The sequence below is a fragment of the Triturus cristatus genome, chromosome 5_1 (genome assembly GCF_964204655.1).
Source record: "Triturus cristatus chromosome 5_1, aTriCri1.1, whole genome shotgun sequence".
NCBI lineage: Eukaryota > Metazoa > Chordata > Amphibia > Caudata > Salamandridae > Triturus > Triturus cristatus.
Window position 1 is genome coordinate 94,267,323 of NC_140587.1, and position 24,673 is coordinate 94,291,995.

The window sequence follows — 24,673 nt, forward strand, 5'->3', positions numbered from 1 at the left end:
GTCCCTGATAGTCGGTCTTGGCCTTTCCATCAATGTGCCCAAATCTCACCCAGAGCCCTTTCATCACCACCTGTTCATAGGGGCAGTACTGGATAAATCATTGCTCATAGCCCTCCCTCCTACACAAAGAATCCAGGATATTCATATTTTTGGAACGGAGATTGTGAATCTCAGTTGTTAAGGTTCCGCGCCTGCTGAGTTTGTGGGTTTCCTGCATCCTCCTTGTCACGCATGCACCCTAGTGCATGTGGTCCGTCCAGTGGTAACAGCGGAGGCAGTGCTTCTAGAGCCAGGGAGTTTTGTCAAAATCCATTATGGTCTCCAGGGACACAGCGGCAGACTTAAGCCATTAGTCAACAGTTGGCCCTGACTCAAGGCAAGTCCTTCTTCTTCCTTAGTTGCGACCTCACTGGTGGCAGATGGGGTCCACTTTCAGGTCAACTTTCAGGTGGGGCTTGCATTTGAAGGGAGTGGATATTAGATGCCTCTGCCGTCAGGAGTAGCAGGTTCTCCACATCATCCTGCTGTAACTGTAGGCAATCTGGTTAACGCTCAAGATCTTCTTTGGTTCTCAGTCAATCCATCCAGATCTTGATGGACAATATGGCTGCAGTGTGGCATGTCCACAAGCAGGGAGGAGTGGAGGGGGGCGGGGTCTCTTCTCTATTGAGAAGTGCTGAGACTCGAAGTGGAGAATCTGTGCCTGGTGCACCAAAAAGGGATATAGCTGGTCGCCAACCATCTGACCGGTTCATTGATCACCAGGGCCAACAGCCATTTCATCGATCATCTTTGCCCAGGTGGAGATCATAGGCCTCTGGTCTTCAGGGGAGTCTCAACTCCACATCAAGCTGTTGGAGCTGAGAGCGATCCGAATGGCATTGTAAGCCTTTCGTCCTTCCATCAAGGTAAGGCTAGTTCAGGTGTTCACGGACAATACCAGCGCTATCTGATACTGCAACAACAGGGCAGGTTTGGGGTCGTAAATCCTGTGTCAAGATTCTTTGTGCCTCCGGCGTGGCTTGAACGCCATGGTCCTGGTAGTTCCAACTTCTGGCGGGCTCTCTGAAAGTCAGAGCATAAGAACTCAGCCATTGATGCCTAGTGGATCACAAATGGCGTCTTCATCAAGAAGTGGTACATGGAATCTTCTGGGATTGGAGAGAGCCTTGGTTAGATAGATTTGCAACCAACGAGAAACCGCAGTGTCAGCAGTTCTGAGCGTTGGAGTTTCCAAGGCGACTCTCACTCAGGCACATTTTGTCAGTTGAGATCGAGGCTCCTATAGGCCTTACTGCCGATACTCCTGTCCAGAGTTCTCAAGAATATCAAGAACGACTGGGCCCAAGTTATCTCAGTTGGCTCCAGACTGGGCATCCTTAACTCCTGAGCATGGGCATCTGTGCTGTAGTAAGGCTGCCCATTCAGGAGGATCTTCTGTTGCAGCAACACATGTTATGTTCTAGCAGCCAGGTATTCTTTTACCAAAACCATCTATGTCTGCCGATGGAACTAGTTTGTGGATTGGTGTACATTCAAATCTGTTGATCTTTTGACTGCACCCTTGTTTGCATTCTCCTTTTAATTCTTTCCTTGGACAGAGTAGACTTTGTTTTGTACATGGTGAAAGGATGCTTGTCCATTTCCACTTTCCTACAGTTGCCGTATCAACCCTCCCTGTTTAAGTCCCTTGTTGTGACTAGATTTCTTAACCGTTAACAGCACATTTCCTCCCACACCCTTTATTATGCCCCAATAGGACTTGAATATAGTTCTTATTTTCATCGTATGTTCCTCCTTTGAGATGAAGCACAGCTGTCCTCTTTGGATCATAACAATCAAAACGGTCTTCCTTCTGGTAATAATATCTGCCAGGAGAGTTAGCGAATTGCTGGCGCTTTCGGTTCAGTCTAGATTGATCGTATCAAATTCCGGGTGAATGATCCACTTTGTTGAATTTGTTGGATTTGCAGGGGCAGAGAAAGAGCAGGCAATTAAAAGAGCACCATCTCTCAATGGATCATCCTTTGCTTTAAGATCTGCTACACAATGGCCAAGAAACAGCCTCCTGAGGGTTTAAGAGCTCACTCCACCGGAGCTACAGCTGCGAACACTGCATTAGCTAGAGGAGTCCCATTCCTAGGCATCTGTCAGGCAGGAAATCTCGATTTAGCTGAACAAGTTACCTACCTTCGGTAACGCCTTATCTGGAAGAGGCTTCATCTAGCTGCAGATTCCTTACCGATCCTCCCCATTCTGTGAACTGTCCTCCCACGTAAATACATTCTTTAGGTCCTTACCTTTGGCACACTAGTCATTCCGCCTCAGCCTGGCTCTGTGTTTCTGGTACGGAAAAACAGTCAAGAACGAAGGTCAGCTGTCTAGGGTGGTGCCTGTATAAGCGCCGTGCATGTCATGGCTGACATGTAACACCACACTGAGTCGAACCACACCACCTACAGGCATGCAAGGGGATTGCTCAAAAAACTTCTGGATCCAGTCTCCTGCCTGGGAATATTCCAAGGTAAGAAATCTGCATCTAGAGAGAGCCTCTTTCAGATGAGGCGTTACCAAAGGTAAATAACTTGTTCTTTTAGCCTCCCCTTGATTCTAAACTGAGGTTACTCGCCGATGTTGGGAATCCCATCTTAATGGACACACCTCATGAGTCGGAACCTCTGGATTCCTAGGGCCTTGTTTCTTTAGAGCAGGGTCATTATGCGACAAAGGTGATAAAGCCTGGAAAGACTTTTATCTATCTATTGTAGTTTACTTGTATGCAAAATGTTTGCTGAAGCTTGTTGGCGCTGAAGTAAGACACTGAACAGAAGAGCGGGATTTACAGATTGGACATTTAAGTCTTTAAAAGTCTCCTGAACCGAAGTAAGTTGGGTTCAGCACAAGGTTATTCCACTTTTTTATGGATATTACAGAAAAAGCTATATTGCTGTTTCTGACTGTTATAGTTGTAGGAATTATGACAAGTGATTGAAGGAAGAAAGTGTGGCGTTAGTAGGTTAAAGAGATCTGTGTAATATTACTAATGATTTAAAGATAATCCTCTGTGGAACTGCTGATGAATAGGAGAGATGTGACTTATTCTGGGAGTTAGTTTTTTTGTCATAAATTGTGCAACTGTATTTTGAACTAATTGCAATTGGTGAAAGTAGAATTTGATGACCTCAGATAGACTATGTTCCTGTAGTCTAACCCAGATTGTGCTACATAGTTCACACAGGGATGTGGAATTTCTCTTCAGTGAAGGGAAGAACAACTTTTGCAATCTAGATTTCTAGAGAGAGATTATAATATATATATGTATAATAACAATGACTAGGTTACCTAAATATTTGACTGGTGTTGGACAAGGGCCCATTTCCTTGGAGTATTCTAAAAGCTTGAATATATATATGTATGCTTCTCTTGATGCATGCAGCAGATCTGTTTAATGGATTAAGTTTAAGAATGTTTTGACATCCACCATCTAATGGACAATAGACAATCTTTCATGCATGGGCCAGAAGGTTTCTTTTAACAGATTGAAGGTGAGCTGACTATTGTCGTGCCATGCTCTCTTATGAGAACCCCGCTTGTAAACAGCCAGTGCCCTGAGGATTTGGAGAAACGAGCTGACTGGATTCCAAGATGCACCTCTCTGCCCGAGAGAGCTGAAGACACTGTATATATGCTGTTTCTCAGAGCTATCATAAAGCGCCCTCATGATTGGCTACGTAGTTTAGGAATACTATTCCTGCCTGTAATAGTCCTTGTAGGAAACGTCTGATCCTAAGCTAAAGCACTGTAGGGTTTATGAATATGCGAACTAAAAGCACAGTCCTAAATTGAACATTAACAACATATAGTTTCGTAATGCCACAAAACCACTCAACATTAGCAATGAATGGCCATAGGCCATATACAGGTATGAAAATGTATGATTGGGCACCAGTGGTGGAGAAATGTAGCTACAGCTCCGTAATTCTAAATTGTCAGTTTATCTTCAATTACTTTTGTTCTTCAGTTTTTCTTTATTCAGGGGAACTTGTCTCCCTAGTTTGCCATTTATTTTAATTAGGGAGCTTCCATTCTGGTCTATCGGGTTCACCCTGTGTTATGACTTTTTCAAAATGTCCTAAATGACGTTTGAAATGGTTTTTTAGGTCTCGCCTGCGCCAGCGCAGGCGCTGCTCTGAGTGACATTTAGAAAGCGGATTTTCAAAGTGCTACCACAGGCTTTTGCCGGCCACCAGCTTGCGGTTACGCGCGCAGCCGCCATCTGTCTTTCCTCCTGTCATAGGTCATTAAGTACATCGCGATCACTTTCACATTCGCGGCACGCGCGTGTGCACACAACTCCCGGGCTTCTTTTCACGCAAGCACCATTTGCGTGCTTTTTTAATTTTAGCGCGTGCACACAACTCCCGCTTCTCCCCCCCCACATCACAGATCGCGTCTTGCGGCCAATGCTTGCTTCCCCTCACATCAGTGCCGGTGCTTTGGTAGTTAGGCTGTGTCCAAGGGGTCAATATATTTTCTTTCAATTATTATTGACATTGAGCACTTCTTAGAAGTGCTTGTGCCTTTAAGTCCAGGCTTGTGTGTAGCTGCTCTGCTTTCACTCCCCCTGTTCCCATCTCCCATGCTGGATGCGTCCAGGCCCTCGGAAGCAGCAACTCCTCATCCTCCGGGTGGCCGATGAACATGGGGGGAGGGTGTGGGGGGACTACTAGTTTAGACAGTGGGGGTGGAGGGGGCTCAGAGTGTGTTTGAGCTGCTGCACCCTATTGAGCCCTGCTAGCATTCGCCAAGTCGTCTTTCCAGTGTGCAAGTCTGAGACACAGAACTCTGGAAAGCACGGACCAGTTCCCACCCCTCAGATCACACTTGCTGTAGTTATATTTCCATTTAAGCTCCCTTGTTTAATTCAGTGACGTACTGTACCCGAACGGAAGGCTACTTCTCATAAGAAGGCCCCTCTGCACGCTCGTAGCCTCCAGTCTGCCCTCCCTGATGTTTCGCTCCCACGTTCTCCGCCGTACCAGTTCCTTTTCTATGTCGGCACTGTGTTCAAGCACACTGTCAATGGCTGGATCTGACGTCACCTCCCCAAACGCCGCAGCTTGCAGTGTTGGTGTGAGCAACGGGGGAGGGTCACGAAGTTGATGCCACATGAGGGCTAACGCTTGGGCAGCAGAACACCAATATAAACCCGGCACACAACCGTAAGATGACCAGATAAGGCCAGTATTCGCAAACTGCTTACTTGTCTCTAAACCAATCATACTAAAATAAAAAAAATTAAATGTCATTTTTCTTCCAAAATGCCAGTCCTGAGCAGTTTATGTAATCCTAATAACACCCAATGCTCCCAGAGGGTGCACCACACAGCACACCACCAAGATGGATATCACATTAACGATCGGGCACAATCCAATTCAAAATCAGATCCTTTCACTGTTAAAAGTCAACAACTATTGGAAGGTCCTAAATGCTGGCTTCATTTGAAAGAACCTGAATGTACACATCAGTTATGCATTTAATAACTCCATCTCCTATCACCAGATATTTACCTGAAAGTTGGCCATTGTTGCACTGTTAAAATATTAAATGTGTTAATTTGAGAAAGAAAGTTAACATTAGACAACATAACGACTTGTCATTTGTTTCTGGACCTTTGAAGTTAAAAAAAAAATAAAATAAAACCTGCTAAACATTTTCTTTTAATAATATATGAACTTGACCAAATTTAAAGAGTGTGTTGCAAAATTAACGCATCAGATACAGCCTATTAGACAGCATTGCTTTACAACCGTGTTAAATGCAACGGGACCAAGAAAAGTGCTTAAAGTTTTTGTGACTCATTAGGCAGAGTTGCTTTGCTGGCTTTTCATGGTCGAGTCAATAGAGTCAGCAATGTGATTAGCGGACACAGGAGGGGTTGGGGCCTAGATTGGCGTTTGATTCTATATATTCTGTGTGCACATATTCCTCCTTTAATTTAGTCCTGTATTAAAGTGGGCAAAGGACACTATATAAATATTGTGCTTGAAAAAAAATTATTATAGCAATGGCTAATATTGTTGTTTTGCTGCAGTACAACTAGAACACCCACCCCCTCAGTAACAAGGGCACATTGTGTTAGATAAATGTCGGCTCCTAGTAGATCTAAAATGAAATCATTTGAGGCCAAGGCAGGAGTTAAATAGAACAAGCATTGGCATAGCCAATAGGTCTCGCTTTTGGAACCTTATAAGTGTTTAGCCATGCAACAGTTGATGTTGTTGCACCAATGATATTGTGCTGCATAACTAAATACTTCTAAGGCTCCAAAAGCGAGACCATTGGCTATGCCAATGCTTGTGTTGTGTTACTATCGGTTCCTTTAGTCCTTTGTCAATTTCATTTATATATTTCCATTATCGTTGCTTGAGTGCTGAGCTAGCTAAGTCTGTGTAGCACCACCTGAAAGTTCTAATGGAAATCCAAGGAAGAACCAAGAGTTCTGGCCTTTTCTGTCGTTTGGAAGGGGCAGATGCTTGGTAAGAAGAGGACTTTTGAGAGTGTTGAATAGACGTGCTGTAGAAAACAGAAAAGCCTTTGACTTTCATCCGACCCATCAGTCTCTACACATTCTGCGACCCCAAGTACAGGGCGTTGTGTAGTGTTGTAAGTGCCTTGAATTGCACATTTTTGTGGACAGGTAGCCAGTGGAAGAATTCAAACTTGTATTAGATGTGTGTCCAAAACAATTCTGTATGTTTCATTAAGTAGAAATGGGATTACAGTAGTATTCACAATAACATGTAGAAGAGGTTTACAAATATTAGAATTCTGCGTAAAGCCCTGGGGTGGAAAAAGCACATGTGGACCTCTGTCTAGGAGTGCAGTGTAAGATTGGAATACACATAGGGGTAGATTGTGCAATGCCTGTGAAGGGATCAGTTTCATGCCCAATTTCTCTGGTCATTTCACACCAGCTCAAACCAGGATATCAAGAGATTTCCACAAAACATCAGCTTCAGCAAGTCACTGTACATCCACCACAATACAATGGCCATACGAGAATTAAGAGCGGATTGATCCAGGTTCTCGTACGTTCTCCCCTCACTGTAGAATAATAGCTGGGTATAACCTGCAGGACACACCAGTTGAGTTGACAAGCCCCTGGGATAAAGGGGTGATTGAGGAATGTTCCTTTTGAGACTCGTTGGGCAATAAACCATTCATGGGCCAGCGCCTTAACCCAGTATCACATGGTGTCTTCCGTAGAAGGTGATGGCTGACAGGTTGATATCCTGATACCACCAATAGCAACAGCCTGTTTCAGGTTGTCCAGAGCGGATAGCGAGACAGTCTGTTGCAGTTGGCCGTAACTGGTTTCAACTTTCTTGTGTAGGGCAGCAGCAAAGGCCTCAAAAACTGTTATGACGGTCTGGTCTGAAGGTCTCTTTTGGAGGAGAGGGGTGACTGGAAATACTTTCCATTCACCTGAAATGATTTCAGTTTCTAGGAAGCTGTTCATTATGTCTGCGGCTCTTTTTTATTTTTTCATTTTTATATTAAACTTTTTATTGCATTTCAACGCAAACCAAGACCGGTACATAAAAAGTCAGGTCACTGTAAGAAATACCCCCTCCAATACATAAATACAGTATCATAATGCCATTCAACCCGTGGTGGAATAGTGATCCACGCAGAACAATATGCTCATACATTTCCTCAGCAACAATAATAGACCAGGATACCCATACAATATAAACGGAAAGCGACAGGCAGCTGGGACTGGGGAGAACAAGAACGCCACACCTAAGGGGGCGAGGCCAGCACTTCTGCCATCAACCGAGCCATCATTGTTTGTTGTTCTCTGTGTAGCTCCACCGTCGGGGGGAAATGCTGATGTCCCCTCTGTACTTATTCCACCTCCCCTACGTCCGATCCCATTTCTTGGGGCAACCTCGTCCCTTGAACACTGACTTTTTGGCAACCATGGCGGTGTCCATGTCCTTTGCCCAGTCGACCAGGCGCGGGACCGTCGCAACCCCCCAGTGTTGTGCAATTGTCAAGAATTCCTGTCATACGAGGGGAGGAAAACGGTAACCAGCGAAAACGGACTACATCTCCCAGGATGCTTAGCGGTTGAGAGGTTATGTAAACAGAAGAGCTGTTACATAACTCAAGGGAAACACGCCCTTATGTAAACAGGAGAGCTGTTACATAACTCAAGGGAAACACGCCCTTATGTAAACAGGAGAGCTGTTACATAACTCAAGGGAAACACGCCCTTATGTAAACAGGAGAGCTGTTACATAACTCAAGGAAAACACGCCCTATAAAGGGAGGAACCGGGAGGTACAAGGCTGTCGGATATTGTGTTTACACCGACGTACCTGCTTCGTGAAGAGCAGTGTTCCGGAGTGGTGCTCCAGTAAGGCAAGAACGGAGGTAGGTCGAGTCGTTACTCCCTGGGCCGTGTCTTGCCCCATCGTCACCTGTGAAGGACCCGGAAGCTCTACCGGTCAACCATTGAGCTTCGCTTTTTGACTCGGCTGAGTCCAAGCGCAGTGGCGCTTTTGCTGGTTGGAGTCGTAACTCCCAGCCCGACCAGAGACACAGGGACTGCCAGCTGTAACGCACACCAGGAGGTGTTTGCCGCGTTACAGACTCGGAAGTCCACAGGATCGATCGAGCGAGCGGCTGCTCTCGGTTCAGTCTTCTTGCTTGTGATTGGGGTATCGGTGACGCATCACCAGGAGGTGACTCCGCGTCCCGGTGCAGTCTGAGGAAGAGGTTGAGCGGCTGCTCCCTTCAGGTAGAGACCCCGGCTGGGTGTTTCCCTGACTCCTCGATTCTCCCCAACACTCTTCGTGCCCCTCACAGCCTACCGATTGGCATTGTCGGCCATTTCATTTCTGCCCTCTGTTGGCATACGCCGGGATCGGCGTATATGCAGAGGACGGTTAGGACCATCCGTGCTGTGGGCTGGTAACGTACTTAGCCTGGAGGATTCCAGTGACTATAACTTTTGTTTGTTCTTTGTATTTTATTTGCCTTCATTAAAAGAACTAACCCTTCACAAGTGGTTGCGTCCTCATTGTCGTGTCTGTTAAACGATCCTGAGACGTTCAGGGCGTTACAAAATATCCGACCTTAATAACACTAACTGTCTCCCGGTCGATAACAGACATGGCAACACTTGATGATGTGCTGGCTGCTTTAGCGGCCATGCAAGTTGAAGTGGCTGCCTCTAGGCAAGAAACAGCCGATGTAAAAGCCAGAATGGATGCTATCCAATTGGACCCGCTCACGCCCAGCACCTCCCTCACGAACCAGACCCCTGCGGTAGTAGTGGAAATGCCGGTAGCCATCCCCTTGGCAACACCAGAGAGGTACAGTGGGGATCCTAACACAGTGCAGGTATTCCTCACACAAGTGGCGCTACATTTATCGTGCAAACCAAAGGCTTTCCCCACGAGTCAGGCTCGTGTGGCTTTCCTTATATCCTATTTGGCTGGAAACGCGGCACAATGGGCCGTACCTCTGGTGAGCAGGGACGACCCCCTCTTATGTGATTGGGGTGCTTTTCGCGAGGAATTCCTGAAGGTATTCGACAGAAGGGCTGACTCGTACACGGCGGACCGTGAAATGCTTGAGTTGAGACAGGGATCCAACGACCTGGTGCAGTATCTCAACGCGTTCCGAAGGCTGGTTGCGGAAACCAAGTGGCCTGTTGCTAAACAGACGGCGCTCTTCCATCAAGGGCTGTGCGATGAGCTCAAGGACGCCGTGGCTCATATTGACCCTCAACCCAAGACATGTGAGGGCCTTATCAACCTGGTATTACGGCTGGAACATAGGCTAAGTGAAAGAAAGGGGGATCATGGGAGAAAAGGAAAATCCCTTCCATCCTATGTGACGGTGGGAAGTCCTGAAACTTCCACCGCATCCAAGGGAGAACCCATGGACATCAGCGCAATACGAGCGAGCCTCACAGCCACGGAGAAAGAGTCACGCCGTAAACAAGGATTGTGCCTATATTGTGGCAAAAAAGGCCACTACGTACGTGAATGCCCTGCCAAACCAAAGACGTCACGTTATCGGGCCAACCGGTCGGTAACAGCCGTGGTGGACATACCGGCGGAAAACTAGAGGACTCCAAGACCAGAGAAGGGGCATCTCGGAGTCACTCATCCATCCCTTCACTTTCCAACTCGGTCACTAAGGGACAACGACACCTGTTTATCACGGTGCACGTGGGAGTGCATGACCAGTGGATACCCGTTGTGGCCATGGTGGATTCAGGGGCCACTGGCATGTTTATGGACCACAACGAGGCATGCAGGCTAGGGCTAGTGCTTCTTCCCAAAGCAGTTCCCGAAGACGTCTATGCGGTAGACGGAAGGCGATTGGTGACGGGGCCCATCGGACAGCACACGGGGGTCCTTCCGATGAGATATGGGAGGAACCATTTGGAACAAATCGATTTTAACATCATCCGAGCGCCCCAATATGGCGTCATATTGGGATTGCCGTGGCTACAGAAACACAACCCCTTTGTGGATTGGCCAACACATCGCATCGAAATGACGTCACCGTATTGCATCCTGCATTGTGGAATAAGAACGGAATCCCTTGACGCAGATGAGAGCGGGAGTCAGACGGTGGCTACAGCGGCAGAAAAAGATGTGGCTCTCCCCCAGGCTTATCACAGTTTTGAGGATGTATTTGATGAGGTGAAGGCGGAAGTGCTACCACCACATAGACAGTTTGACTGCCAGATCGACCTGGTGCCAGGGGCCAGCGTTCCCAGCGGCAGGCTGTATGCCCTGACGGAGCCTGAAAACGTGCATCTCCGGGGGTACCTGGATAAACTCCTCAAGCTAGGATTCATCCGCCCGTCCAAGTCTCCGGCCGCCTCGCCACTCTTCTTCATCCCGAAGGCTAATGGGGAGCTGAGAGCCTGTGTGGACTTTAGGGCATTGAATGCGATAACCATAAAAAATCGGTACCCCTTGCCTCTCATCAGTGTACTTCTGGAACAGGTCAAGAAAGCTCGTATCTACACCAAGTTGGATTTGAAAGGGGCATACCATCTGGTGCGCATGAGGGACGGAGACGAGTGGAAGACCGCCTTTAAGACCAGGTTCGGCCTTTTTGAGTACCTCGTCATGCCGTTCGGTCTGTGCAACGCCCCGGCAGCCTTTCAGTACTTTTTGAATGAGGTATTCAGAGAGGAGTTGGATATCTACGTGGTCGTATATATCGACGACATCCTCATCTATTCGTCCAGTGTGGAGGAGCACGTACACCACGTCAAAGCTGTGCTCCAAAAGCTGAGGGAAAACATGCTGTTTTGTAAACTCAGCAAGTGTGACTTCCACGTCACATCCGTGGAATTCCTCGGAGTGATGCTGAGTCCAGAGGGACAGGAGATGGCAGAACGAAAGATCAAGGCGGTGAAAGAATGGCCGGTGCCCCAAAGCGTGAAGGACGTCCAAAGTTTCATTGGCTTCGCCAACTTTTACAGGCGGTTTATAGATGGATTTTCAGGAGTGGTGGCCCCAATCACACAGCTACTGAGGAAGTCCAAGGAGTTTGTCTGGTCCCCTGAAGCGAACAAAGCCTTTGAGGCCCTGAAAAGCGCCTTTGGTAAGGCGCCGGTGTTGGCTCACCCCGATCCGGATCTCCCCTACGTGGTGGAAGCGGACGCGTCGGATGTGGCGCTGGGGGCTATCTTGTCCCAACGCAACCACGACACAGGGGTGCTTCATCCCGTTGCGTACATGTCCCGCAAACTCAACGACGCCGAACGCAACTACCATATTGCGGAGAAGGAGCTTCTCGCAATCAAGGACGCCTTCACCGAATGGAGGCATTGGTTGATGGGGGCAAGACATGTGGTATCGGTGTACACGGACCATCGGAACCTACAGTTCATGACGGCCACTAGACACCTTTCTCCCAGGCAGCTGCGGTGGATGATCTTCTTTGCGGGGTTCAACTTCCGCATCACATATCGGCCGGGGACGGAAAACCGGAAGGCGGACGCCCTGTCCCGTCAATCTGCAGTTAAGGAACCATTGCCTGCAACCGAGCGTTCCATCATTTCCCCGAGGATGGTATTGGGGGTTATCCAACCGGATACTTTCCTGAGGGGAATAAAGAGAGGGATCAGGTCATTCGCATGGCGGAGGTGGCTCCTCAGTCACAGAGAATGGCAGCTGAAGGACGGGATACCCCTGAAGGGCAGGTGCCTATTGATACCCACGCCTAGGCTAAGGAAACAAGCATTCATCTGGTGCCATGACTCTCCATGCGCAGGTCATTTGGGCTTTGAAAAAACGGTGGCTAGCATGGGACGGCATTTCTGGTGGCCAACCATGAGAGTGGATGTCAGGAGGTGGGGACAGGAGTGTCCTACGTGTGCTACCATGAAGGCCGACCATGGCCGAACCCAAGGGCTCTTACATCCACTTCCGACCCCGGATAGACCATGGGATAGCATATCACTGGACTTCGTGGTGGGCCTACCGGTAGACCAGGGGATGACGGCAATACTGGTGGTGGTGGATTACTTGACGAAAATGGGGCACTTCATCCCCTGCAAGAGAGTCCCTACGGCCGGGGAATTGGCGTCACTACTCCTAAAGAATGTGGTACGACTGCATGGATTACCTGGGGTGATCGTGTCGGACCGGGGGTCGCAGTTTACTGCGCAATTCTGGAAGACTTGGTGCACTGCGCTGCATGTTAAGACCGCCCTGTCCACCAGCTACCACCCTCAAACGGACGGCCAAACCGAGCGCCTGAACCAAACGCTCAAACAGTATCTGCGATGTTTTGTGGACCAGGGCAGGGAAGAATGGGTCGACTTGCTATGGGTTGCAGAGATAGCCTATAACAACGCCACTCACAGCTCCACACAGTCATCTCCGTTCTATAGCAACTATGGCCAACATCCCAGGTTCTTGCCATTTCTACATCCGTTCAGAGAGGACAGGATTCCCGCCACAGCGGACAGGGTGGCACACATAAAAGACACGTTGATGCGCTCAAGGGCTGTCCTAATAGAGGCCAAGAGAAGATACAAGGCTGCGGCAGATAGGAAGAGAAGGCCCGGGCCACTGTACCGCACTGGAGACTACGTCTGGATATCCACAAGAAACATGAGGTTTCGAAAGAACAGTGTGTTCCATCCCAAGTACATGGGCCCCTATCGAATTACCAAGTGTATGGGTCCCGTGAACGTAAAGGTGTGCTTGCCCCAGTCATTGCGGATACACCCTGTCTTTCATGTATCATTGCTCAAACCAGCACCCTCCAAGCCGTCTGGGACACCTAGGCCGGTATGTGTGGAGTCGGAGGTGGAGTATGAAGTGTCGGGCATACGGGCGTCCAAATGGCGCAGGGGGAAGCTGTGGTACCTGGTTGCGTGGAAAGGCTATGGCCCGGAGGAGCATTCATGGGAACCGGCTGAAGGGGTTCATGCTCCGCGCTTGGTCTCCTTGTTCCATCGGCGTTTTCCTGCCAGCGCTGGACCCGTGGGGAGCCGCTGAGAGGGAGGATGTACTGTCAAGAATTCCTGTCATACGAGGGGAGGAAAACGGTAACCAGCGAAAACGGACTACATCTCCCAGGATGCTTAGCGGTTGAGAGGTTATGTAAACAGGAGAGCTGTTACATAACTCAAGGGAAACACGCCCTTATGTAAACAGGAGAGCTGTTACATAACTCAAGGGAAACACGCCCTTATGTAAACAGGAGAGCTGTTACATAACTCAAGGGAAACACGCCCTATAAAGGGAGGAACCGGGAGGTACAAGGCTGTCGGATATTGTGTTTACACCGACGTACCTGCTTCGTGAAGAGCAGTGTTCCGGAGTGGTGCTCCAGTAAGGCAAGAACGGAGGTAGGTCGAGTCGTTACTCCCTGGGCCGTGTCTTGCCCCATCGTCACCTGTGAAGGACCCGGAAGCTCTACCGGTCAACCATTGAGCTTCGCTTTTTGACTCGGCTGAGTCCAAGCGCAGTGGCGCTTTTGCTGGTTGGAGTCGTAACTCCCAGCCCGACCAGAGACACAGGGACTGCCAGCTGTAACGCACACCAGGAGGTGTTTGCCGCGTTACAGACTCGGAAGTCCACAGGATCGATCGAGCGAGCGGCTGCTCTCGGTTCAGTCTTCTTGCTTGTGATTGGGGTATCGGTGACGCATCACCAGGAGGTGACTCCGCGTCCCGGTGCAGTCTGAGGAAGAGGTTGAGCGGCTGCTCCCTTCAGGTAGAGACCCCGGCTGGGTGTTTCCCTGACTCCTCGATTCTCCCCAACACTCTTCGTGCCCCTCACAGCCTACCGATTGGCATTGTCGGCCATTTCATTTCTGCCCTCTGTTGGCATACGCCGGGATCGGCGTATATGCAGAGGACGGTTAGGACCATCCGTGCTGTGGGCTGGTAACGTACTTAGCCTGGAGGATTCCAGTGACTATAACTTTTGTTTGTTCTTTGTATTTTATTTGCCTTCATTAAAAGAACTAACCCTTCACAAGTGGTTGCGTCCTCATTGTCGTGTCTGTTAAACGATCCTGAGACGTTCAGGGCGTTACAGCAATATTCCTTTTCGCAATGATGAGGCCCATAGAGGCCCATGTCTGTTCAGCATGTGTGAGGTCGGACGCCTCCCAGATATTGAGTTAGCATAGTTGGGGAGACAACCCCAGGGATTTGCCTCCCGCCCTCTCAAGTTGACGAGCAATTGCCACCCAGTAGTCCTGGATATGTGGACAGTCCCATAAGATATGAAGAAAAGTACCCTCCTGATTGCAGTGTCAGAGACAGAGCGGATCGGGGCGTCCACCTAATTTGTAGAAAAGTTTGGCAACAAAATGTTCGATGGAGGATCTTGAAATGGAGAAGCCGCATACGCATGGGAATGGCTATTTCTCGGGGTGAAGCTAGAGCGTCTCGCCACCTGTCGTCCTCCAACACTCCCAGATCCCCTCCCACCTCTCCCTCAGTTTCATCATCAGGTCAGCACGGTTGTTGACCAGTTTCTTGTAGGTAAGCGAGATGGCCTTGTGGTCCATGGGATCCAACAACAGATGGTCTTCCAGAGGGGACGAGTCAGGGAGGGAGCCCTCGCTCAGCAGGGCGGAGGTCACAGCGTGTTTAATCTGCAAGTACTTGAACATCTTGGAAGGAGCCAATTGGTATTTGGCTTGGAGTTCCTGAAACGATGCCAGCCTCCCTTTAACCCAGATGTTTCTAACCGTGGAGATTCCGATTAAATCCCATTTGTCGAACCCTGGACAAGTACTGAGATGACCTAAAATATCAGGTTCCCACAGGGGGGTCACTTTCGTCAGGCGCATATGCCAACCCATCCTTTTGGTAACATCATGCCAAATCTCAACCGTGCGCGCCGTGGGGCCTGTTAAGTTTACGGGGGTTGGTGTAGAGTGCTCTGTTATAACCACCCCGTCCCAGAAGCCAATGATCCGTGCGGAAATTAGGCTCATCATGGGGTTCAAACACCCAGCGATTGACTACACTTAGCTGGGACGCCTGATAATATAATCTGAGATCAGGTAGACTGATGCCCCCATCATACCAGCCCATGGTAAGCTTGTTCATGGCGATACGCGGTGTATGACCCTCCAACAGCAGTCCCCTCAATACCCCGTCAATTCGGGAAAAGTAAGAATCTGGCATCGGAATACGGGTATTCTGTAGGGCATAAAGAAAACGCTGAAGTGCTAACATTTTGAACAGGGGCGCGCGTCCAAGAAGGGTGAGAGGGAGAGAGCGCCAGTGTACCACATCGGATTTGAAACGTTGGAGGGGCCCGAGTAAATTGTTTGAAAAAGAGATCGGGGTCGGGAGTGACAAAAGGCCCAGGTACCGAAAACCCTGAGGGGCCAATGGAATATCAAAGCCCCGAGGGCTCGCCGGGGGTGGACCCCACTGCGCATACATCTGGAACTTGGACCAATTTATTTGATATCCAGAGTGGGCGCCGAAAATGTGGAGCACCCGTCGCAGCGAGTATAAGCCAAGTATAAAAGGATACAGTCGGCATACAGGAAGATACGGTCCTCGTGGTATGGCGTCCACCTCGAACCCATACCGCGAGCGGTTCCAAGACCAGGGCGAATAGTAGCGGTGACAAGGGGCAGCCTTGCCTCGTGCCCCGATGGAGCGAAAAAGTGGCGGAGCAGTGGTTATTAACGACAACATGAGCCGTAGGTTGAGTGTACAATAGTCTGATCCAACAGATTAGTTTGGGCCCGAACCCCAGACGAGCCAAAAGAAAGTCCCACTCGATGGTGTCAAAAGCTATAGAGGCATCCAACTACAAGAGAATCTCGTCTTCCTCTATGGTGTGGAGCCTGCTGAGGACCCCATGCACACGATGCAAATTTCGGGCCGTGTTTCTTCCCAGCATAAACCAGGATTGATCCGGGTGGACCAGGTCAGTGATATAGTGGAGGAGGCGATTCGTGAGGAGTTTGGCCAGGATTTTAGCCTCAACCGTTAAAAAGGATATGGGGCGATACGATTTGCACTCCTCAACAGGCTTGTTCTGTTTGTGGATGACTAAAATCGCTGCAGTGCGGACCTCAGCGGGGACTCCTGATTCGAAGCATTCGGTGTATAAAGTTAACAGGTGAGGTGCCAATAGAGTTGACATGGGCTTGAAGAGCTCAATGGGAAGCCCATTGGGGCCCATAGCCTTCCCGGAGCGAACGTCTTGGATGGCCTTTTGAACCTCCATTACTGTGATGTCCGCCTCCAAGGTCTCCCTGTCTTGCAGGGAAATGGCGGGGACATCTAGCGTAACCATGAGGTCAGCAGACAGTGAGGCCTGAGACGTGGGGGAGCTACTGTATACCTCCTCATAGTAGCTGCCAAATATGTCAGCTATTTGTTGAGAGTCGGTAATAAGAGTACCCTTTGGATTTGCTATCGCGCGGACCCATCTAGCAGCCTGTTCCCTTCGTTCAAGCCACGCCAAGAGTTTACCTGTCCGTTCACCCTGCTCATAGATCCTGTGTTGGGAGGCTAGCGAGCGCGCCGCAACATCTTCGAAGAGGAGCTGGCGATAGTCCTGTCTTGTAAGTGCCAGGCTGTGGCGTGTGGCGGGGTCAGGATCACAAGACCTCGGCCTCCAGTTCCAATACTCTCTTGGTTCTCTCCGCCCTATGGCCCACCAGGAGTGATAAAGCCCTGCCCTTTATTACCGCCCCAAAGGCCCCCCACAGTGTCACTGCAGAGTTGACTGAGCTGATATTTTAAGCAAAATAATATTCAGTGTCTTTGCGGAGAGCGTCTCTAATGTGCGGAATTTTTAATGCCCACGGGTGCACGGAAATGGAGTGTGGGCGCCCCCTACAGCGAGAACCCAGAGTCTCCAGGACGGGAGAGTGGTCAGAAATCCCACGGGCTAGGCAACTGGACCTCGTGAAAAGGTGACTGTCTTGGGCATGTGTAAATACATAGTCTATCCTCGACTGACTACCGTGCACCCCAGATTGGAACGTGAAGCGGGTATACGACAGGTTGAACCACCGCCACACATCAACAACCCCCAGAGCATTCGCAAACTCTAACAGGTGCGACCCTCTCGATGGGTCCTCCCGGGGATGTAAGTGGTCGAGAGAACCCTCCATCGTGAGATTGAAATCCCCACCCAACACCCCAAGTGGCAGGTCTAGTAGCAGGGTCCCTATATCACATAGCGTCTGGCATTGCAGACCGGGGGGGGGTGCATAAACAGAGACCACATTAATCACCTGTCCTTCCCAGTAGCCTGAAACCGCCGCGTATCTTCCCTGGGGGTCAGTCCAGGTGTTGTGGATGATGTAGAGACAACCCCTCCGAAGCAAAACCCCCACCCCTCTGGAGCCCGAGGTAAAGCCGGAGTGGACCACCATTTTGTATCCTTTCCTGTTCAGGGCGCCGCAGGAGTTCCCAATCAGGTGCGTCTCCTGCAATAGGACCAGGTCAAGTTAATTGCGCTCGACGTCACATCCGTCTAATGGGAATCGAGGGGTGTTGGATAGTCAAGTATGGCTGGGAATAGTCCAGGTAGATGCATCTTATTACAGTAATAGATGAATGGAGCATAAGAGTGGAGAGGTGAGCAATAGCGTGTACCGGTGCAAAACATGATAAAAACAAAACCCATTGGATATGACATATCTGAATTAAAAACAATACCAAAATCGAAACTCCAATGCAAACACCACCCCGTCTCCCCCCCCAACCCCTCCTCCCTGCCTCCCTGCCTGGCCGTAACAAAACCTCCCGCCCCCCCCAAACTAGCAAAGAGTCTATCGCCCACCCGTCCAAAGACTTACGGGGTCGTAAGCCAGACCGAGCATATATGTTTGAGATCTGATCACTATAGCAACAGTAACCGTAAACGTCTAACATGTTTATACTAGAGCAGTAGCCAGGGCATATCCCACAACGCCCGCGTGCTGAATCGGGGAACAAGCAAACACTGGGAGAACAATTCAACCAAATCGTATATGACAGGACAGCTCAGAATAATGGGGTTCGACACTTGTGGCGGCAAAGTCTATACTTGCACCCCTCTGGCCGTCGGAACTGTTCCATCACCCCCAGGGGATAAACATACAGACCAGTCCCCCACTGGTCCCTCTAGTGGGATGGCCCAACCGGGAACATTATTACACAAGCGGCGCTCTTCGTGCCTGGACATCCGCTGGCATCACGGAGATGGAATCCCTTTTTGAGGACGGGCAGCTTCGACCCTTCCACAATCTGGTGGAAGACTATGACCTGCCTCCAGGGCAGTTCCTGCTTCACCGTCAACTACTAGATAGCTACAGGCCATATCACGACCTTGCCAGGGGGGAACCACAAGCACACCCAGTCCTCCACACGATTCTACATATGGGAGCGGGTTGCCATTTAACTACCTGGCTCTATAAAGCCATACGGGAGCTAACCATCAGACCCACTGGAGACCTTGCGGGCCACATGGGAAACTGAAATTGGGCGCGTGCTTCTCGAGAAGGAGTGGGAGAGGGCGCTAGAGTATCCCAAGAAGGTATCTAGAAATGCACGCTTTAAAAACATTCAGTACTACATACTCCACAGAGCTTATTTAACACCAGCACGCCTCCAACGGTACTACCCTGACACGCAGTTCCATTGTCCCAGATGCAGCGCGCAGGACGCAGATTTCCGACACATGTTTTGGAGTTGCTCCATCATTCGAGCGTTCTGGCAGAGCGTTCACGCTGCTCTAAGTGACCTTACAGGGATTACTTCTATGAGCACGTGGGAGGCCAGCGCCCTAGGTATCTTCCGAGTACGTAAGCAACAGAAGGTGCAGACTCGATTTCTCTCCCTTGCGATGCTATTGGCCAAACGCAGTATCGCTATGTACTGGCGATCCCCCACGGGCCCCTCACTGGCAGCCTGGGTGGGTGTGACACATAAATGGGCATACCTCGGTGGACACCGAGTTGATGCGCGATTCCAAAGACGTGAGGACAGTAGTGATGGCTTCCAGAATGTCCTGAAGCGTTTGCTCCTTTCTCTTCCCACCGGACTCAGATTTGTCGGATGTAGGGAGTCCTCCTTTGGGGCTGGCACCTGGGCCCCCCTCCCAGGCGTATTTAGACCGCTTGGTCTGGAGCGCAGATTTAGAGTTACGGCCCCCCGCCACCACACCTCAGCTGCGCACCAGAATCCGCAACCAGGGCGGGAGGATCTACACCACAGGAGCAATTTAGCGGAAGTCAATTCACATCCCCAGAGCGACCATGTGGCCAACAGGGCCGCGATGCAGCGGCACTATGCAACTGTAGGGGTCGCTGTAGGGGTCGCTGTAGCTTCGGGGCTGACTAGCCCAGTACATAGATAGGCGAATTAGGGTCACCCGACTAGATTCGGCTTGATGCAGTCTGCAGACTCATAATACTCTTGGTGCGGGGCTAGGCGCCCCGATGATCACGCGCTGTCCAGGGTCCACACAGTCACCAGGCGGCGCGGCAGTTTCACTGTGGCAATGGCGGAGGTCCCGCAGTGAACGTTTTACACCTCCGATCCCGTCGTGGGAGGTAGCGATTGGTTCCGGCACCCTTCTGGTTACAGTTCTGAAAAGAGAAGCCCCAGTTTGGGCAAAATGGAACGGATTATCTGCGGATTTGATGCTCGGTCGGCACAGCCGACGGACTACGCGGCCATCTTGATTCTCGGCTTGGCCAGGCCCCCCCTCCCCCGTCTGTGGCTCTCTTAAGGCTATGTTTAAAATAGAGGCTCTATGGAGCCCCAGGTAGCGCATGGTCAGTTTTACAGTATTTGTCCGGTGTGGTGCTCACTTGGCTAGTGTAGCCCTATGATAGAATGGTTGGCCCCGTGTTTCAAAATGCAATCTAGCCATTTAAAAGTAGGTATTATGTGGTGTACAAATAAATACATTCCATGTGTCAAAGGATGTTCTTTGCTTGCTTCTACAGGTGTCCACTGTAAAGAGCGACGATGGGAAAGGCCGACCAGATAATGTATCCAAGCTACTGACCGACATGCAGATAATGAAAGGCAAGCAGGAGAGCATGGATTCCAAACTCACCGCCATGAAACAGTACGTATACTGAGGGAGAGACACAAGCTACCATTGAAAAGTATGTTTGCAGGGACAAACTAAATTCAGTACCACAAGACAGTACTTATTCCGAGGGAGAGCGTTCGACACTTAAAACTTACTGATGTGAAACAGTACGTATACTGAGGGAGTGTCGCAAGCTACCATTGAAGAATATGTAAAAGGGGAAGAAACAAACTCAACCCAGTACCACAAAACAGTACTCGCACTGAGGGAGGGAGTTAGACACTTTAAATGTACCGCCACGAAACAGTACATATACTGAGGGAGTGACACAAGTTATAATTGAAGAATATGTATAAGGGGGAGAAACTATCTTTAAAGTCACTACCACAAAACAATACTTACACCGTAGGAAGGAGTGATACATTTCAAACTTACTGGCATTAAACAATATGCATGATGAGAGAGATGTTTGTTCCAAATATATTGCCAGGAAACTGTATGTACACTGGGGAGAAACACAAGATTCATTTCACTGTCTTTAAATAGTATGTGTATTGAGGGGAAGAGACACCCTCCAAACACACTGCCTTTCACCTGGGTGTATAAGTGGGGGCCGTCACTGAGTTTACTCTCACCGCCATGAAATTGAAGGAGAGATTCACATGTTTGGTTTGCTGTAGTGAAATTGTGTGTACTGATGAAAACATCCGACTAATCCCACTGATGTTTGCATAGTGTGTGTGTGGGGGATGGGGGTGGAGGGGCTTCTGGCTTCCAGCTGACTGCCATGAAACAGTCTTGCAGTCTAGGGAAGACACACAAGCTCACACTCCCTGCTAATAAGCCATATGGATACAAAAGGGAAGAACACCAGCTTAATACTCACTGTCTTGGAATAATGTTTTACTGGGGATCCAGAGAAGATTTGCTTGCCTCCTGTGTTACTATAATGATGCAGTATGTCTTCGAAAGCACGGATAACTATGGGACAAGGGGCTTTCAGAGTTCACCACGGTGACACCACATCTACTTCAGGGTGGAAGAGCTTAGGCTGTGTAGTTGAGCAGATTACTGGTGCCGGATTTCTCTGATGATTGAAATGTGAAGACTGATGTAATGACACATGCCTGCCGCGTGCAGTAACTGTTGTTGATTTCTGGCTGGCCCTCGTCCGTTGGCAGGCATCCCATGGGCTGTGTGAGTTGCTTTATTCTTGCCAGATCTATGCCGAGTGCTCTTTGTAGCCTGGGTGGCAAACCTTGCTGCTGTTCTTGGCTCTTCACCCCCATAATCTGTGCCTCTTGTGAATCTCTTCTACACTTAGCTCAGACGTGTGCTTCCCACAATACAAGTTCATCCCTTGTGATTATTTGTGAGTGTGCTCCCCTCTGCAGCAGACTTGAGGTCGATGTTGCCCTGCATGGCTAGACATCTTGTATAGTTGTTTGAGGTCATCTCAGTCTGCTTGTTGGAAAAAACATGTTTATTGCTTATTTTGGCATCCTGCTTAACCATGGTTTTCTGTTTTCATGCTCTCCGGCCATCAGTAATCAATGTAGTGCATGTTCTAATGTTTCTCGCAATGTCAGTCGTGTGCTTTAAAACCTTCCCTCGGATGGCGTTGTAACCCAGTGGAGACTTGCAGTTGGAATGAATGGACACCCTTGGGATCCAACAGGGCCATGGGCTCTCCTCCCTTTGGAGATGGCCACCTTTACCCAACCACATGTGGGTGCCTCCTTTTTGCCTTCCTAGTCTCACTTGAATGTATAAAGCCCCTGCCATGCCCCCTACTCACTGTTGGAGCATTTAGAAGCTGTAACTTGGCAGTATAGGAGACACACTCATGCAGAAAATGCAAAAATTAGGTAAAATATTAATTCTTTTTTATTTTTAAGTAATATGAACCAGAATTGCTTGAAGGTAGAATAGAAAAATAGAACAGATGAAAGCTCCCTACTCACTAAGAATCCCCCCATAACATAGCATATTCAGCCTGTAGATCCGAAAAACATTTTACTCCAAACTTATCCGTGAGATTCCCCAGCCACGTAATACCAGCTTTTCTCTATGTACCAAGATAGACTGAAGCAACACACTCTGGGAGATCCAGGTTATTCACCAGAGGTGTAACAGCGTGAAGGGAAGGGATTTTCAAGGACTTCCTCATATTGCTGCCTATTTTATCCAAAGCAGAGGTAGTCTTCAGTTTCACATTTAAAAAAAATTCTCTTCTCTGCAATTTTAAACTGCTTGAACTTGGATCCTTCACGATAGATATAGTATGGAGCCAATTCTCCAGATAAGGATCAAACATCATACACAAATGCGATTTGTCATACTGGCCCGGTAATAAAAAAGTCAGTCAGGAAGTGCCCAGCCGCCTTCTCTGGGAGTTTTAAACTTTTTAAGGATCTTAGCTCTTCCCCTTCCATACAAATTTTGAGACAGTAGAATGTAGCTTTTTAAAGTACTTATATGGAACATAAAATAGTAATTAACGAAGAAGGTAGAGTATTTTGGGCAAAATATTCATATTAATTAGATGAATACGGCTTATAAGGTAGATGGGTAAATGCATCCATTTCTTCAGCAGTGACCTGATCTGATGTAGCTGCTTAGTATAATTAAGTTTATAGCATTGCTTAATGGTAGGTGCCAACATAATACCCAGGTACCTGGCTTGAGATGCCACCCTCCAATCATGAGATAACATTGTGTGACTTTGATTTTGTATTAACTTACAGCATTTGCTGTGTGTCCAAAGAAAAAGGCCAGATGTCAGGCAGTGTCTTCTGATGAACTGCTGTTTATTATATATATATATGTTCGAGGCATATAAGCTGCAGATTATACACTGTGCATAGATCGCCATCTGGTGTTGGGCCCGGATGTTTGCAGTTTGTTTTTCCTCTTGGAAAGTCTTTGGAAGTCACGAGGTCGGTGACTCCTCCTTTGGTTCGTATTGCGCATGGGCTTCGGCTCCATCCTCAGATTGTTTTTTTACGCCATCGGGCTCGGATGTAATACTTCGCGCTCCGGTTCCGAACTTTTCCAGTTCAGCGATCGACGCAAAATCCTCGCTCATCGAGATCCTTCAGATAATAAATCATCTTAATCACTTCTCTTCGGCACTTCTTCGATTCCGGTCGTCGACGGCGGCGGCCTTCGGGCTTATTTCGGCTCTGGTCTCGGCTGATGGAAAGAACTCCCTTAGAGAAGTGCCCTCGATGTGGGTCCAAATTCCCCCACACTGATCTTCATGAGGTGTGCAACCTCTGCCTCTCCCCTGAACACGAGGCCCGAGACTGTCCCGCCTGCAAGTCTTTTAGATCTAAAAAGACTATTCGAGATCAAAGGGCCAGACGCAACATGGCGCACTCCTCGACCTCCAGTCGACATCTTCGGGGACGACGTCGAAGCTCCGGGACAGCAGAACATCGAAGAAGAGGACGACGACCTCGTCAGTGCTTCCGAGGCCGACGACTCAGATGTGGAGGACATCACCCCGGCGCAGAGGGTCGTGAGTACTATACCCCCTCCCACACCCACGCTGAAACCCAAAAAGGCTTCGGTCACGCCTTCGCGCCTAGGCAAGACCAAGGATACTGCTTCTCACACCACTCCTTCGGGCCCGGTAAAGAAGCCTGTTAAGCCTTCCGGCAGCTCGGGCTTGAGCCAGCCTACCAGCGGTACCGATAGACACCCTTCGGCACCGAAGAAAAAAATCGGCCTTCACCTCCACACCGAGCCCAGCACCAAAGCCCTCGGTGTCGAAACCTGCCCTCTCGGTGCCGACCAAACATCATAAGGCCCTCGGCACCGACACTCCCGTGCCGAAGCCTATTCGTCACCGAACAAAAAATCGGAGGTCCCGAAGAAGCACGGCTTAGACAAGCCTAAAAAGCCGTCGGGCCCCGAAAACCTCGGCGCCGACCGAACAACCAGTGTCGCAAGAACGTTTCACACCGGATCCTCTGCAAAAGACACTTACCAAGGATCCAAAAACTGGACATTTGACACTGTCTTCAAAAAAGAGACACTTGGACAAACCAGCTCCACCTCCACCTCCAAAGAGGAAGGACACTGCTACC

The 24,673-nt window shown here is 49.3% G+C and overlaps 1 protein-coding gene across 4 annotated transcripts in view; it reads left to right on the forward strand.

The window, feature by feature from the left end:
* HSF1 (heat shock transcription factor 1) overlaps positions 1-24,673 on the forward strand; it is a 490,333-nt gene that overhangs the window by 140,501 nt on the left and 325,159 nt on the right. For all 4 annotated transcript variants that reach the window (XM_085604483.1, XM_085604485.1, XM_085604484.1 and 1 more), the window contains exon 4: positions 20,488-20,612. In XM_085604483.1, the coding sequence (XP_085460609.1) occupies positions 20,488-20,612 (125 nt within the window). The remainder of the gene's footprint in view (positions 1-20,487; positions 20,613-24,673) is intronic.